At 39.5% G+C, this 18,298-nt stretch overlaps 1 protein-coding gene across 3 annotated transcripts in view; it reads right to left on the bottom strand.

Annotated features, from left to right (window-relative positions):
- The window catches only part of kdm5a (lysine demethylase 5A), a 39,811-nt gene extending 22,153 nt beyond the window's left edge, over positions 1-17,658 (bottom strand). Inside the window, exons 1-10 of one of the 3 annotated variants that reach the window (XM_081364479.1) lie at positions 17,044-17,658; positions 8,391-8,468; positions 8,179-8,301; positions 7,877-8,047; positions 7,660-7,800; positions 1,779-1,842; positions 1,542-1,636; positions 941-1,099; positions 320-439; positions 81-239 (exon numbers count right to left, since the gene is read on the bottom strand). In XM_081364479.1, the coding sequence (XP_081220605.1) occupies positions 81-239; positions 320-439; positions 941-1,099; positions 1,542-1,636; positions 1,779-1,842; positions 7,660-7,800; positions 7,877-8,047; positions 8,179-8,301; positions 8,391-8,468; positions 17,044-17,193 (1,260 nt within the window). In that variant the 5' untranslated portion in view covers positions 17,194-17,658. Of the gene's footprint in view, positions 1-80; positions 240-319; positions 440-940; positions 1,100-1,541; positions 1,637-1,674; positions 1,843-7,659; positions 7,801-7,876; positions 8,048-8,178; positions 8,302-8,390; positions 8,469-17,043 lie in introns of those variants that run through there. The other 2 variants (XM_081364480.1, XM_081364481.1) reach the window with 2 other exon arrangements.
- Between the last annotated feature and the right edge of the window lie 640 nt (positions 17,659-18,298).

Genomic DNA, 18,298 nt, shown 5'->3' with positions numbered 1-18,298 from the left:
TTGTACATAAACACAATCACAAACACCTGTGATGTTTAACGGTAATAAAGTAAAAGGATGATGAGAACATTGAGTCTTACGTCCTCGTCGCCGATGAGCTTCCTCTTGCCGTCCCGCACCGGGAATCCGCTGCCCACGTCCTTGGAGCTGATGTCAGCGCCATACTCCACGATCACGTCCTCCTCGATGCTGCTGACCAGACGCCAGAACTCCTTCTCCACCAGCTCCGTCGGCACCATCTGACACACACACACACACACACACACACTGAGTCTGAGCCCGCTGTGGAGCCTGGGAAGCCTGCAGGTGCGACTCTTACGTGAACGGGCATGTTGAAGTAGTCGGACTTGAAGTGGTCGGCCATCTCGCCGAAGCTCTGGAGTGTGTACTCGCGCACGGCCTGCTCGAAGCCGAACGCCTCCCGAGGCTTGCTGCACTCCTGTGTGTGTGTGAGCACATCATCATCATCAGCATCATCATCACAGGGTGTGTGTGTGTGTGTGTGTGTACTCGCGCACGGCCTGCTCGAAGCCGAACGCCTCCCTAGGCTTGCTGCACTCCTGTGTGTGTGTGAGCACATCATCATCATCAGCATCATCATCACAGGGTGTGTGTGTGTGTGTGTGTGTGTGTGTGTGTGTGTGTGTGTGTGTGTGTGTACTCGCGCACGGCCTGCTCGAAGCCGAACGCCTCCCTAGGCTTGCTGCACTCCTGTGTGTGTGTGTGAGCACATCATCATCATCATCATCATCATCATCATCATCATCATCATCATCACAGGGTGTGTGTGTGTGTGTGTGTGTGTGTGTGTGTGTGTGTGTACTCGCGCACGGCCTGCTCGAAGCCGAACGCCTCCCGAGCCTTACTGCACTCCTGAGTGTGTCAGCACATCACCATCATTGTGTGTGTGTGTGTGTGTGTGTGTGTGTGTGTGCAGTACCTCCGCCACACACTTGGGGCAGCGCCAGTCTCCTTTGGGCACGTCCTGCAGCGGCGGGATCAGGCAGAAGGTGTGGTAGCTGTCGTCACAGCCGTCACACAGCAGGAGGCGGTCCTCCTCATCGCCCCGCCCACACGCCATGCACATGTACAGGTCGATCTGCACACACACACACACACACAAGAGAGCTCAGCGTCACACACACACAAGCACTGGAGTCTGAAGAAGCCTGAGCAGCTGCATGTTTCACAGAAGAGCTGCTCTGACCAGCGAGACCATAGCGCTGCTGCTGCTTTCAAGAGGATCCATTATTACACTCACAGTCATCTATTCAGCAGATGCTTCAGCCAAATAAACATGACAACCAGCAAAAAGCACCCACATATGGATTTATCAGCATGTTTTGAGAGAATAAAATGCTATAAATATCATTGATCATTGAAACAAATAGTCTGAAAGAACCATCTGTGGAAACGAGTCAGACGTCATATCAGTAGCATATTCACTCCTCTTAAACGCTGCTGCTGCTGCTGCTGCTGAAACAAGGCAACACAATTACAGCTAATAAAACAATATCCAATGCATCATAACTCATACTCACATAATTGACCTCCAGCACCTCCTTGCGTGGACGCATTTTAAAAGCGAATGCCTGAGCCTTCATGTGCTTCTGTTTCCTGAGGAAGCCATCGTCATCTGGACACACACGCACACACACACACACACACACACACACACACACACACACACACACACACACACACACACACACAGTCTGTACACGCTTGATGACCAACACTGATGTCTCTCTGTGATAACGAGCCGATGAAAGTCTCACCCGATGCCATGATGTCCAGGCACCCGCCGAACACCTGTATGGCTTTAGGCTCTGTGTTTTCCCTCTGAGAAACAACACAAGGGTCAGAGGTCAGCTCTGATGTCAAACCAGCATTCACACAAGCACAGTATGACACATGAGTTAACCCATTTTAATGGGTCAAAGAAAGTCTTTGATGGAAGCACAAAAAGTGACTGGAGAATTCAGAAGGGGCAGGAGTTAAGCACACTCAAGTGACTGGAGAATTTAGAAGGGGCAGGAGTTAAGCACACTCAAGTGACTGGAGAATTTAGAAGGGGCAGGAGTTAAGCACACTCAAGTGACTGGAGAATTTAGAAGGGGCAGGAGTTAAGCACACTCAAGTGACTGGAGAATTTAGAAGGGGCAGGAGTTAAGCACACTCAAGTGACTGGAGAATTTAGAAGGGGCAGGAGTTAAGCACACTCAAGTGACTGGAGAATTTAGAAGGGGCAGGAGTTAAGCACACTCAAGTGACTGGAGAATTTAGAAGGGGCAGAAGTTAAGCACACTCAAATGACTGGGGAAGTTTGAAGGGGCAGGAGTTAAGCACATTCAAGTGACTGGAGAATTTAGAAGGGGCAGGAGTTAAGCACACTCAAGTGACTGGAGAATTTAGAAGGGGCAGGAGTTAAGCACACTCAAGTGACTGGGGAAGTTTGAAGGGGCAGGAGTTAAGTACACTCAAGTGACTGGAGAATTTAGAAGGGGCAGGAGTTAAGCACACTCAAGTGACTGGAGAATTTAGAAGGGGCAGGAGTTAAGCACATTCAAGTGACTGGAGAATTTAGAAGGGGCAGGAGTTAATCACACTCAAGTGACTGGAGAATTTAGAAGGGGCAGGAGTTAAGCACACTCAAGTGACTGGGGAATTTAGAAGGGGCAGGAGTTAAGCACACTCAAGTGACTGGGGAAGTTTGAAGGGGCAGGAGTTAAGCACACTCAAGTGACTGGAGAATTTAGAAGGGGCAGGAGTTAAGCACACTCAAATGACTGGAGAATTTAGAAGGGGCAGGAGTTAAGCACACTCAAGTGACTGGGGAAGTTTGAAGGGGCAGGAGTTAAGCACACTCAAGTGACTGGAGAATTTAGAAGGGGCAGGAGTTAAGCACACTCAAGTGACTGGAGAATTTAGAAGGGGCAGGAGTTAAGCACATTCAAGTGACTGGAGAATTTAGAAGGGGCAGGAGTTAATCACACTCAAGTGACTGGGGAATTTAGAAGGGGCAGGAGTTAAGCACACTCAAGTGACTGGAGAATTTAGAAGGGGCAGGAGTGAAGCACACTCAAGTGACTGGAGAATTTAGAAGGGGCAGGAGTTAAGCACACTCAAGTGACTGGAGAATTTTGAAGGGGCAGGAGTTAAGCACACTCAAGTGACTGGAGAATTTTGAAGGGGCAGGAGTTAAGCACACTCAAGTGACTGGAGAATTTAGAAGGGGCAGGAGTTAAGCACACTCAAGTGACTGGAGAATTTAGAAGGGGCAGGAGTTAAGACCACTCAAGTGACTGGGGAATTTTGAAGGGGCAGGAGTTAAGCACATTCAAGTGACTGGAGAATTTAGAAGGGGCAGGAGTTAAGCACACTCAAGTTACTGGAGAATTTAGAAGGGGCAGGAGTTAAGCACACTCAAGTGACTGGAGAATTTAGAAGGGGCAGGAGTTAAGCACATTCAAGTGACTGGAGAATTTAGAAGGGGCAGGAGTTAAGCACACTCAAGTGACTGGAGAATTTAGAAGGGGCAGGAGTTAAGCACACTCAAGTGACTGGAGAATTTTGAAGGGGCAGGAGTTAAGCACACTCAAGTGACTGGAGAATTTAGAAGGGGCAGGAGTTAAGCACATTCAAGTGACTGGAGAATTTAGAAGGGGCAGGAGTTAAGCACACTCAAGTGACTGGAGAATTTAGAAGGGGCAGGAGTTAAGCACACTCAAGTGACTGGATAATTTTGAAGGGGCAGGAGTTAAGCACACTCAAGTGACTGGAGAATTTAGAAGGGGCAGGAGTTAAGACCACTCAAGTGACTGGGGAATTTTGAAGGGGCAGGAGTTAAGCACACTCAAGTGACTGGAGAATTTTGAAGGGGCAGGAGTTAAGCACACTCAAGTGACTGGAGAATTTAGAAGGGGCAGGAGTTAAGACCACTCAAGTGACTGGGGAATTTTGAAGGGGCAGGAGTTAAGCACACTCAAGTGACTGGAGAATTTAGAAGGGGCAGGAGTTAAGCACACTCAAGTGACTGGAGAATTTAGAAGGGGCAGGAGTTAAGCACACTCAAGTGACTGGAGAATTTAGAAGGGGCAGGAGTTTAGCACACTCAAGTGACTGGAGAATTTAGAAGGGGCAGGAGTTAAGCACACTCAAGTGACTGGAGAATTTAGAAGGGGCAGGAGTTAAGCACATTCAAGTGACTGGAGAATTTAGAAGGGGCAGGAGTTAAGCACACTCAAGTGACTGGAAAATTTAGAAGGGGCAGGAGTTAAGCACACTCAAGTGACTGGAGAATTTAGAAGGAGCAGGAGTTAAGCACATTCAAGTTACTGGAGAATTTAGAAGGGGCAGGAGTTAAGCACACTCAAGTGACTGGAGAATTTTGAAGGGGCAGGAGTTAAGCACACTCAAGTGACTGGAGAATTTTGAAGGGGCAGGAGTTAAGCACACTCAAGTGACTGGAGAATTTAGAAGGGGCAGGAGTTAAGCACACTCAAGTGACTGGAGAATTTTGAAGGGGCAGGAGTTAAGCACACTCAAGTGACTGGAGAATTTAGAAGGGGCAAGAGTTAAGCACACTCAAGTGACTGGAGAATTTTGAAGGGGCAGGAGTTAAGCACACTCAAGTGACTGGAGAATTTAGAAGGGGCAGGAGTTAAGCACATTCAAGTGACTGGAGAATTTAGAAGGGGCAGGAGTTAAGCACACTCAAGTGACTGGAGAATTTAGAAGGGGCAAGAGTTAAGCACACTCAAGTGACTGGAGAATTTTGAAGGGGCAGGAGTTAAGCACACTCAAGTGACTGGAGAATTTAGAAGGGGCAGGAGTTAAGCACATTCAAGTGACTGGAGAATTTAGAAGGGGCAGGAGTTAAGCACACTCAAGTGACTGGAGAATTTAGAAGGGGCAGGAGTTAAGCACACTCAAGTGACTGGAGAATTTTGAAGGGGCAGGAGTTAAGCACACTCAAGTGACTGGAGAATTTAGAAGGGGCAGGAGTTAAGACCACTCAAGTGACTGGGGAATTTTGAAGGGGCAGGAGTTAAGCACACTCAAGTGACTGGAGAATTTTGAAGGAGCAGGAGTTAAGCACACTCAAGTGACTGGAGAATTTAGAAGGGGCAGGAGTTAAGACCACTCAAGTGACTGGGGAATTTTGAAGGGGCAGGAGTTAAGCACACTCAAGTGACTGGAGAATTTAGAAGGGGCAGGAGTTAAGCACACTCAAGTGACTGGAAAATTTAGAAGGGGCAGGAGTTAAGCACACTCAAGTGACTGGAGAATTTAGAAGGGGCAGGAGTTTAGCACACTCAAGTGACTGGAGAATTTAGAAGGGGCAGGAGTTAAGACCACTCAAGTGACTGGAGAATTTAGAAGGGGCAGGAGTTTAGCACACTCAAGTGACTGGAGAATTTAGAAGGGGCAGGAGTTAAGACCACTCAAGTGACTGGGGAATTTTGAAGGGGCAGGAGTTAAGCACATTCAAGTGACTGGAGAATTTAGAAGGGGCAGGAGTTAAGCACACTCAAGTTACTGGAGAATTTAGAAGGGGCAGGAGTTAAGCACACTCAAGTGACTGGAGAATTTAGAAGGGGCAGGAGTTAAGCACATTCAAGTGACTGGAGAATTTAGAAGGGGCAGGAGTTAAGCACACTCAAGTGACTGGAGAATTTAGAAGGGGCAGGAGTTAAGCACACTCAAGTGACTGGAGAATTTTGAAGGGGCAGGAGTTAAGCACACTCAAGTGACTGGAGAATTTAGAAGGGGCAGGAGTTAAGCACACTCAAGTGACTGGAGAATTTTGAAGGGGCAGGAGTTAAGCACACTCAAGTGACTGGAGAATTTAGAAGGGGCAGGAGTTAAGACCACTCAAGTGACTGGGGAATTTTGAAGGGGCAGGAGTTAAGCACACTCAAGTGACTGGAGAATTTTGAAGGGGCAGGAGTTAAGCACACTCAAGTGACTGGAGAATTTAGAAGGGGCAGGAGTTAAGCACATTCAAGTGACTGGAGAATTTAGAAGGGGCAGGAGTTAAGCACACTCAAGTGACTGGAAAATTTAGAAGGGGCAGGAGTTAAGCACACTCAAGTGACTGGAGAATTTAGAAGGAGCAGGAGTTAAAGCCGAACTCGGCAACTCTAGCGAACTCTAGTCACTTCTTCGCTGATTTTCCCTTTTGTTGTCGCATGTTTTCCCCACGAGCTCCCCCTACAGCTGTGGGGGGGCGTATATTTCACAACACAGTCGTAAAAAACTCACTTGCGGCGGCCTCCTCCCCTTCTCTACCGCTGCTCATGTGCGTTTGTTTTGATCGGAGCAAGCCAACTGTATCGCGTGGAGCCATGTCTACCGAGGTGGGTAATCTGGTAATACATCATACATGCGTGTGTGTTTATGTCGAATTGCCGTAAAGCAATCTGTGTTTCGCGCTCGTTCTCGTTCTCGCTTTCGCTTCTCACGAGACTTCCAATTTCTATCTTGCCGGGACGGTAGTGAACAAGTTGCAAGGTTGGTTTTCCGCCTGGGAACGCTGGGGGGAGCGGGGAAAGTCACCAATATCACCAGAACAGGTTGTTTAACCATCCAAATGATTTCTAGACAGTTTTATTAAGTTAAAAAAGCTACCAAGTTCTCCTTTAAGCACACTCAAGTGACTGGAAAATTTAGAAGGGGCAGGAGTTAAGCACACTCAAGTGACTGGAGAATTTAGAAGGGGCAGGAGTTAAGCACACTCAAGTGACTGGAGAATTTAGAAGGGGCAGGAGTTAAGCACACTCAAATGACTGGAGAATTTAGAAGGGGCAGGAGTTAAGACCACTCAAGTGACTGGAGAATTTAGAAGGGGCAGGAGTTAAGCACATTCAAGTGACTGGAGAATTTAGAAGGGGCAGGAGTTAAGCACACTCAAATGACTGGAGAATTTAGAAGGGGCAGGAGTTAAGCACACTCAAGTGACTGGAGAATTTAGAAGGGGCAGGAGTTAAGCACACTCAAGTGACTGGAGAATTTAGAAGGGGCAGGAGTTAAGACCACTCAAGTGACTGGAGAATTTAGAAGGGGCAGGAGTTAAGCACACACATGTCGCCTTGTCTACGGCAGTTCATTGGAACGAATGTCTTTAAGGCGAAATCTAGTGTATATATCTATGCACCAGTCTGCGTACACGTCACACACCAGGATGCGAGCGCGCCCTCAGATCACTTGGACGTGGCTGTGTATAAGAGTTCAAAACGATATAAATACTGTTCGTTTTCTCACACAAACCGCTCGTTTCGTGTCTTAGGCCATCAATGTGTACTTACGATGGGGAATTGTTTAATTTGGACGATGGGGAATTGTTTAATTTGGACTTCTCTGTGCTTGCTTTTTGAGACAGTGACCATCGACCTGCATTATATGATTGACAGACAAGAACGGTTTGACCTAAAAATATCAAAATTGAAACTACTGCGGAAAAAAAGACGCCTACATCTAGGATGCCCTTGAGGTAAGCTAAAACATACCAACATTTAATTTAAAAGTGAACTATCCCTTTAAGCACACTCAGTGACTGGAGAAGCTTGAAGGGGCAGGATTTAAGCACATTTAAGTGATTTGAGAAGCTTGAGAAGGAGTATACCAGATCAGATACTCCTACAGCATCACACACACCTCGTCCTTCAGCCGTCGAGGGGAACGTCTCTCCGGCCGTCTCTCCTTCTCTTCATCCTCCTCTACGGCCTCTTCCTCTGTTCCTCCTATCCCTTCATCCTCAGCGTCAGAGGCTTCTGGGTAAAGCCTGTGGACGACGCCCTACACACACACAAACACACACACAGTCAGCAGCGGAGCGAGGCACACACTCGTCTCGTGGAGGAGTCGCACTCACCGTCAGAGACGCTCCGGACTGGAAGACCTCATAAGGATACAGGATCCGCTCGAAGTGAGAGCGCAGCAACGATCCCACACCTTTCCCGGCCGGAAAACCCATCCGGCTGCTGATCCTGGACCAGCGCTTCTCCTTACACACCACCTCGAAACCTCCTTCTGCTGACACAAGCTAGAGACACACAGCAGTGTATATAAACAAGCTCTAGCGGCTCGTGGCTTCAGTGTAACACTCACACACAGAGTTTGTTTACCTTGCTCAGCAGGTAGAGATCAAGCAATCACACACACACACACACACACCTTGCTCAGCAGGTACAGGTCCAGCACTCTTCTCTCCACGTGAGGAAAGCGCAGCTTGCAGCCCTGAAGCTCCCAGAACTTGGAGATCTGGTCCAAGAAGTTGAGCTTGACTCTGGTGAGGGCCTGAAGGCAGGACAGCAGGTGAGAAACACACACACACACACACACACACACACACACACACACACACACGGTGAGATGATGAGACTGACCTCCAGCTCATTGAGCCGCTGGATGCGTGGAGTGAAGCGGAAGCTGCGCACATCACAGGCGAAGGGAGGCTGCCAGCCCTGAAACACACACAACACACACACGGTCACCGCACTCACCAGAACCAGCATCAGCATCACACACACAGCAGAGCGGCACCATTCATCATTATAAGAATCGAGACCTCGATTTAAACATCTACGGGATCTCGATCATCACAGAAGTTCTGGGATAAAAGTGCACAGTTGCGATATAAACACTAATGTCTACGGTAGTGATGCTGTGAATTGATGATGTTTGTCACTGAATCAAGAGTTTCTGAGACCCACTGCTCTATAATGAAACCATGGTTAGTTTTCGTAAGGTGTCCCGATAGTGTTTATATTCACAGTATGATGAGTTGTGGTCAGATTACTGTTACTGTCACGATACCAAAATGATGACTTCGATACCATACCAGACTAAAATACCTTGATACCGATACTGAATCGATACCACAGGAAAAATCTAAAACCGTAAAACTAATAGAAAAATATAACAAAACTTACAATTCATTGTTTTATAAATTAATAAAATAAAAATAAAAAAAACTTTTGACCATTCCCTCCCCTTTATTAAATAAAATAATAATAAATACATACCAGTATGTACGTCCTTAGAGAGAGATGTCTGCAACATTGACATTATCATCAATCATGCTAACATTCGCTAACCTTTCACAATTCTGAACAGGGTGGGATGACCAATAATCTTATTTCAAGATATGTCATTCAATATTCATTTAATGTAATTTTATAATTACAATATAGATAATGATTTTAATTTTATCTTTGTTATTAAAAATAAGCAAAAAAGAAAATTACAAACAATATGACAAATACTATAAGAGACAAATAAAATAAACAGTGCTTAATGTGTTTTCTGAATGCTAAGGCCTACAGTAGCTGAAAAAAATAAAGCCTTCACTCTATAAATTAAAAGACTGATTCTTAATAAACAGATTTAATGTATTTGATTTTTCTATGTACACAAAAGGCCCATTTCTCTCAAATATTGTACCAAAACCCCACCACCACCATGGGCCACTCGATCCACAACGTTGACATCAGCAAACCGTTCACCCTCACGGTCTGCCATCTGCCCTGTACAGTGAAAACCGGGATTCATCCGTGAAGAGAACACCTCTCCAAAGTGCCAGACGCCATCGAATGTGAGCATTTACCCACTCAAGTCGGTTACGACGACGAACTGCAGTCAGGTCGAGACCCCGATGAGGACGACGAGCATGCAGATGAGCTTCCCTGAGACGGTAAAACTGCACATTTTGTGGCCAGCCCTAAGGCACACCTGTGCAATAATCATGCTGTCTAATCAGCATCTTCATATGCCACACCTGTGAGGTGGATGGATTATCCCGGCAAAGGAGAAGTGCTCACTAACACACATTTAGACAGATTTGTGAACAATATTTGAGAGAAATAGGCCTTTTGTGTACATAGAAAAAGTCTTAGATCTTTGAGTTCAGGTCATGAAAAATGGTGGCAAAAACAAAAGTGTTGCGTTTATAATTTTGTTCAGTGTATCATTGTTTATGTTTACAGTATTGCATTTCTGATGTTATTATAGTGTTTATGTTTACAGTATTGAATACCTGATCTGTTATTATAGTGTTTATGTTTACAGTATTGAGTTTCTGATCTGTTATTATAGTGTTTATGTTTACAGTATTGAGTTTCTGTTCTGTTATTATAGTGTTTATGTTTACAGTATTGAGCTTCTGATATGTTATTTTAGTGTTTATGTTTACAGTATTGAGTTTCTGATCTGTTATTATTACAGTGTTTATGTTTACAGTATTGAGTTTCTGATCTGTTATTACAGTGTTTATGTTTACAGTATTGAATACCTGATCTGTTATTAGAGTGTTTATGTTTACAGTATTGAATACCTGATCTGTTATTATAGTGTTTAAGTTTACAGTATTGAGTTTCTGATCTGTTATTATAGTGTTTATGTTTACAGTATTGAGTTTCTGATCTGTTATTATAGTGTTTATGTTTATAGTATTGAGTTTCTGATCTGTTATTACAGTGTTTATGTTTACAGTATTGAATACCTGATCTGTTATTATGGTGTTTATGTTTACAGTACTGAGTTTCTGATCTGTTATTACAGTGTTTATGTTTACAGTATTGAATACCTGATCTGTTATTATGGTGTTTATGTTTACAGTATTGAGTTTCTGATCTGTTATTATAGTGTTTATGTTTACAGTATTGAGCTTCTGATCTGTTATTATAGTGTTTATGTTTACAGTAATGAGTTTCTGATCTGTTATTACAGTGTTTATGTTTACAGTATTGAGTTTCTGATCTGTTATTACAGTGTTTATGTTTACAGTATTGAGCATCTGATCTGTTATTATAGTGTTTATGTTTACAGTATTGAGTTTCTGATCTGTTATTATTAGTGTTTGTTTACAGTATTGAGTTTCTTATCTGTTATTATAGTGTTTATGTTTACAGTAATGAGTTTCTGATCTGTTATTACAGTGTTTATGTTTACAGTATTGAGTTTCTGATCTGTTATTATTAGTGTTTACAGTATTGAGCATCTGATCTGTTATTATAGTGTTTATGTTTACAGTATTGAGTTTCTGATCTGTTATTATAGTGTTTATGTTTACAGTATTGAGTTTCTGATCTGTTATTATAGTGTTTATGTTTACAGTATTGAGTTTCTGATCTGTTATTATTTGTGTTTATGTTTACAGTATTGAGTTTCTGATCTGTTATTATAGTGTTTATGTTTACAGTATTGAGTTTCTGATCTGTTATTATTTGTGTTTATGTTTACAGTATTGAGTTTCTGATCTGTTATTATAGTGTTTATGTTTACAGTATTGAGTTTCTGATCTGTTATTATAGTGTTTATGTTTACAGTATTGAGTTTCTGATCTGTTATTACAGTGTTTATGTTTACAGTATTGAGCATCTGATCTGTTATTATAGTGTTTATGTTTACAGTATTGAGTTTCTGATCTGTTATTATTAGTGTTTGTTTACAGTATTGAGTTTCTGATCTGTTATTATAGTGTTTATGTTTACAGTAATGAGTTTCTGATCTGTTATTACAGTGTTTATGTTTACAGTATTGAGTTTCTGATCTGTTATTACAGTGTTTATGTTTACAGTATTGAGTTTCTGATCTGTTATTATTAGTGTTTGTTTACAGTATTGAGTTTCTGATCTGTTATTATAGTGTTTATGTTTACAGTATTGAGTTTTTGATCTGTTATTATTTGTGTTTATGTTTACAGTATTGAGTTTCTGATCTGTTATTATAGTGTTTATGTTTACAGTATTGAGTTTCTGATCTGTTATTATAGTGTTTATGTTTACAGTAATGAGTTTCTGATCTGTTATTACAGTGTTTATGTTTACAGTATTGAGTTTCTGATCTGTTATTATAGTGTTTGTTTACAGTATTGAGTTTCTGATCTGTTATTACAGTGTTTATGTTTACAGTATTGAGTTTCTGATCTGTTATTACAGTATTTATGTTTACAGTATTGAGTTTCTGATCTGTTATTATAGTGTTTGTTTACAGTATTGAGTTTCTGATCTGTTATTACAGTGTTTATGTTTACAGTATTGAGTTTCTGATCTGTTATTACAGTGTTTATGTTTACAGTATTGAGTTTCTGATCTGTTATTATAGTGTTTATGTTTACAGTATTGAGTTTCTGATCTGTTATTATTAGTGTTTGTTTACAGTATTGAGTTTCTGATCTGTTATTATAGTGTTTATGTTTACAGTATTGAGTTTCTGATCTGTTATTATTAGTGTTTGTTTACAGTATTGAGTTTCTGATCTGTTATTATAGTGTTTATGTTTACAGTATTGAGCTTCTGATCTGTTATTATAGTGTTTATGTTTACAGTAATGAGTTTCTGATCTGTTATTACAGTGTTTATGTTTACAGTATTGAGTTTCTGATCTGTTATTACAGTGTTTATGTTTACAGTATTGAGCATCTGATCTGTTATTATAGTGTTTATGTTTACAGTATTGAGTTTCTGATCTGTTATTATTAGTGTTTGTTTACAGTATTGAGTTTCTTATCTGTTATTATAGTGTTTATGTTTACAGTAATGAGTTTCTGATCTGTTATTACAGTGTTTATGTTTACAGTATTGAGTTTCTGATCTGTTATTATTAGTGTTTACAGTATTGAGCATCTGATCTGTTATTATAGTGTTTATGTTTACAGTATTGAGTTTCTGATCTGTTATTATAGTGTTTATGTTTACAGTATTGAGTTTCTGATCTGTTATTATAGTGTTTATGTTTACAGTATTGAGTTTCTGATCTGTTATTATTTGTGTTTATGTTTACAGTATTGAGTTTCTGATCTGTTATTATAGTGTTTATGTTTACAGTATTGAGTTTCTGATCTGTTATTATTTGTGTTTATGTTTACAGTATTGAGTTTCTGATCTGTTATTATAGTGTTTATGTTTACAGTATTGAGTTTCTGATCTGTTATTATAGTGTTTATGTTTACAGTATTGAGTTTCTGATCTGTTATTACAGTGTTTATGTTTACAGTATTGAGCATCTGATCTGTTATTATAGTGTTTATGTTTACAGTATTGAGTTTCTGATCTGTTATTATTAGTGTTTGTTTACAGTATTGAGTTTCTGATCTGTTATTATAGTGTTTATGTTTACAGTAATGAGTTTCTGATCTGTTATTACAGTGTTTATGTTTACAGTATTGAGTTTCTGATCTGTTATTACAGTGTTTATGTTTACAGTATTGAGTTTCTGATCTGTTATTATTAGTGTTTGTTTACAGTATTGAGTTTCTGATCTGTTATTATAGTGTTTATGTTTACAGTATTGAGTTTTTGATCTGTTATTATTTGTGTTTATGTTTACAGTATTGAGTTTCTGATCTGTTATTATAGTGTTTATGTTTACAGTATTGAGTTTCTGATCTGTTATTATAGTGTTTATGTTTACAGTAATGAGTTTCTGATCTGTTATTACAGTGTTTATGTTTACAGTATTGAGTTTCTGATCTGTTATTATAGTGTTTGTTTACAGTATTGAGTTTCTGATCTGTTATTACAGTGTTTATGTTTACAGTATTGAGTTTCTGATCTGTTATTACAGTATTTATGTTTACAGTATTGAGTTTCTGATCTGTTATTATAGTGTTTGTTTACAGTATTGAGTTTCTGATCTGTTATTACAGTGTTTATGTTTACAGTATTGAGTTTCTGATCTGTTATTACAGTGTTTATGTTTACAGTATTGAGTTTCTGATCTGTTATTATAGTGTTTATGTTTACAGTATTGAGTTTCTGATCTGTTATTATTAGTGTTTGTTTACAGTATTGAGTTTCTGATCTGTTATTATAGTGTTTATGTTTACAGTATTGAGTTTCTGATCTGTTATTATTAGTGTTTGTTTACAGTATTGAGTTTCTGATCTGTTATTATAGTGTTTATGTTAACAGTATTGAGTTTCTGATCTGTTATTATAGTGTTTATGTTTACAGTATTGAGTTTCTGATCTGTTATTATAGTGTTTATGTTTACAGTATTGAGTTTCTGATCTGTTATTAGTGTTTATGTTTACAGTATTGAGTTTCTGATCTGTTATTATAGTGTTTATGTTTACAGTATTGAGTTTCTGATCTGTTATTACAGTTTTTATGTTTACAGTATTGAGTTTCTGATCTGTTATTACAGTGTTTATGTTTACAGTATTGAGTTTCTGATCTGTTATTAGTGTTTATGTTTACAGTATTGAATATGATCTGTTATTATAGTGTTTATGTTTACAGTATTGAGTTTCTGATCTGTTATTAGTGTTTATGTTTACAGTATTGAATATGATCTGTTATTAGTGTTTATGTTTACAGTATTGAATATGATCTGTTATTATAGTGTTTATGTTTACAGTATTGAGTTTCTGATCTGTTATTACAGTGTTTATGTTTACAGTATTGAGTTTCTGATCTGTTATTATAGTGTTTATGTTTACAGTATTGAGTTTCTGATCTGTTATTATAGTGTTTATGTTTACAGTATTGAGTTTATGATCTGTTATTATAGTGTTTATGTTTACAGTATTGAGTTTCTGATCTGTTATTAATGTTTATGTTTACAGTATTGAATATGATCTGTTATTATAGTGTTTATGTTTACAGTAATGAGTTTCTGATCTGTTATTATTAGTGTTTGTTTACAGTATTGAGTTTCTGATCTGTTATTATAGTGTTTATGTTTACAGTATTGAGTTTCTGATCTGTTATTATTAGTGTTTGTTTACAGTATTGAGTTTCTGATCTGTTATTATAGTGTTTATGTTAACAGTATTGAGTTTCTGATCTGTTATTATAGTGTTTATGTTTACAGTATTGAGTTTCTGATCTGTTATTATAGTGTTTATGTTTACAGTATTGAGTTGCTGATCTGTTATTAGTGTTTATGTTTACAGTATTGAGTTTCTGATCTGTTATTATAGTGTTTATGTTTACAGTATTGAGTTTCTGATCTGTTATTACAGTTTTTATGTTTACAGTATTGAGTTTCTGATCTGTTATTACAGTGTTTATGTTTACAGTATTGAGTTTCTGATCTGTTATTAGTGTTTGTTTACAGTATTGAATATGATCTGTTATTATAGTGTTTATGTTTACAGTATTGAGTTTCTGATCTGTTATTAGTGTTTATGTTTACAGTATTGAATATGATCTGTTATTAGTGTTTATGTTTACAGTATTGAATATGATCTGTTATTATAGTGTTTATGTTTACAGTATTGAGTTTCTGATCTGTTATTACAGTGTTTATGTTTACAGTATTGAGTTTCTGATCTGTTATTATAGTGTTTATGTTTACAGTATTGAGTTTCTGATCTGTTATTATAGTGTTTATGTTTACAGTATTGAGTTTATGATCTGTTATTATAGTGTTTATGTTTACAGTATTGAGTTTCTGATCTGTTATTAATGTTTATGTTTACAGTATTGAATATGATCTGTTATTATAGTGTTTATGTTTACAGTAATGAGTTTCTGATCTGTTATTATAGTGTTTATGTTTACAGTATTGAGTTTCTGATGTTTTTATAGTGTTTATGTTTACAGTATTGAGTTTCTGATCTGTTATTATAGTGTTTATGTTTACAGTATTGAGATTCTGATCTGTTATTATAGTGTTTATGTTTACAGTATTGAGTTTCTGATCTGTTATTATAGTGTTTATGTTTACAGTATTGAGTTTCTGATCTGTTATTATAGTGTTTATGTTTACAGTATTGAGTTTCTGATCTGTTATTATAGAGTTTATGTTTACAGTATTGAGTTTCTGATCTGTTATTATAGTGTTTATGTTTACAGTAATGAGTTTCTGATCTGTTATTATAGTGTTTATGTTTACAGTATTGAGTTTCTGATCTGTTATTATAGTGTTTATGTTTACAGTATTGAGTTTCTGATCTGTTATTATTAGTGTTTATGTTTACAGTATTGAGTTTCTAATCTGTTATTATAGTGTTTATGTTTACAGTATTGAGTTTCTGATCTGTTATTATAGTGTTTATGTTTACAGTATTGAGTTTCTGATCTGTTATTACAGTGTTTATGTTTACAGTAATGAGTTTCTGATCTGTTATTATTAGTGTTTATGTTTACAGTATTGAGTTTCTAATCTGTTATTATAGTGTTTATGTTTACAGTATTGAATCTCAACCCTCTACAATGCCCATGTTCTCTGTGATGATGATACGGTATTGTGTGTTTGATCTGATGTGTTATTAATGTGTTATTATTGTATTACCGTCGGGGGTCTGATCTTGCAGATGCTCGTGTTCTCATTGATGATACAGTATTGTGTGTCTGATCTGAAGTGTTATTAGTGTGTATTGTGTTATTATTGTGTGGTTATGGTTACCGTCGGGGGTCTGATCTTGCAGATGCTCGTGTTCTCATTGATGATACAGTATTGTGTGTCTGATCTGAAGTGTTATTAGTGTGTATTGTGTTATTATTGTGTGGTTATGGTTACCGTCGGGGGTCTGATCTTGCAGATGCTCGTGTTCTCATTGATGATACAGTATTGTGTGTCTGATCTGAAGTGTTATTAGTGTGTATTGTGTTATTATTGTGTGGTTATGGTTACCGTCGGGGGTCTGATCTTGCAGATGCTCGTGTTCTCAGTGATGATACAGTATTGTGTGTCTGATCTGATGTGTTATTATTGTGTATTGTGCTATTATTGTGTGGTTATGGTTACCGTCGGGGGTCTGATCTTGCAGATGCTCGTGTTCTCATTGATGATACAGTATTGTGTGTCTGATCTGAAGTGTTATTAGTGTGTATTGTGCTATTATTGTGTGGTTATGGTTACCGTCGGGGGTCTGATCTTGCAGATGCTCGTGTTCTCATTGATGATACAGTATTGTGTGTCTGATCTGAAGTGTTATTAGTGTGTATTGTGTTATTATTGTGTGGTTATGGTTACCGTCGGGGGTCTGATCTTGCAGATGCCCGTGTTCTCGGCGATGATACAGTATTGTGTGTCTGATCTGATGTGTTATTAGTGTGTATATTGTTATTATTGTGTGGTTATGGTTACCGTCGGGGGTCTGATCTTGCAGATGCCCGTGTTCTCGGCGATGTCTCGGATCTTGTGGATGAACCCGAACGGGTCGCTGAAGTCCTGCCAGCTGGGCTCGAACACCGGACACTCCGGAGGAGCCACGAACTCACCGAGCTGAGACATCATCGGACACACACACACACACACACACACACACACACACCGCTACGCCACGCGCATCATCAGACCGTGTTTACATCGACGAGGCGATCTTCAGGCGTCTGTCCCCGTCAGCTCCTCATCTCTGTGAAGGCTTTCCTCCAGATGCTGCGGGAGCACAAGAACACAAGCCCCGGGACTCGTTAGCTCGATGCTGGAGCTGAAGTGTTTATTATCCTCGGGTCGAACAAAAGCCTCCGCCGCTTCCGGGTCCCTTCACCGCGTCTCCGCGCGCATTCCTGCCCGGTTCACAGCCGTTCTCCTTCAGTGATCATACCCGTGAGCCCTGCGAGCGACCGATCGGGTTTACTTCTGCAATAACAGACCCACGGCCACACAAACACGGTTAGCTTCTTCCGCTAGCCTAGCCCTAGCCCCTGCTCGAGTGTTTTCCGGAAGTATTACCTTTCACCTCGCCACGGCTCTACTTCCGCTTCACTCTGAGGGTTAGCGAAAAGTACACCTGAATGCACTAAATATAAGCACGTACATTTGTAAAGGTTATACACTATAAATACACTTACTAAACGTATCCCAGCTAACAATTTTCGGTTCCCAGAACGTTATTTTTTATGGTTTGTTTTTGGTTAGCCAGGAAACTATTATAGTATATATTTTATACCATTTCTAACGTTCAACTAACAGCAATTTAATTTACTTTAATAACATACGTACTCTATATAAATAATCAGCCTACAGTACATGTTTTTGTCATTTTTTAATTGTTGATTAAGAAAATACTAATAAAAACACAATTGTGGGGTTGTAGGCTATGCATCACATTCAAAACATGGCAGAAGTGAACCAAATGAACTACTTCAACTTCACTTTTATTATTAGTGTACTTGTAGATACTGCACTCTTCCACCTTCACCACAGGCATCTGGAAATACAACAAAGAATATAGTAATATTATCACAAAGAGAAGTAAAGAGTGATATTCTTGTTTCAGTCAGTCATTGCCATTGCCTAGTACCTCAGTTAGCCTATAGCGTGATAACAGTTTAGCGCTAGATGTCAAGAGGGTATTCAAAGGGGCGTTTGTTGTCAAATGTAGATGCCAGCGAGCAGC

Source organism: Scardinius erythrophthalmus (genome assembly GCF_964197995.2).
Source record: "Scardinius erythrophthalmus genome assembly, chromosome: 4".
Classification (NCBI taxonomy): domain Eukaryota; kingdom Metazoa; phylum Chordata; class Actinopteri; order Cypriniformes; family Leuciscidae; genus Scardinius; species Scardinius erythrophthalmus.
Note: the sequence above shows the minus strand (reverse complement) of the source record. Positions and strands in the feature narration are given on the sequence as shown.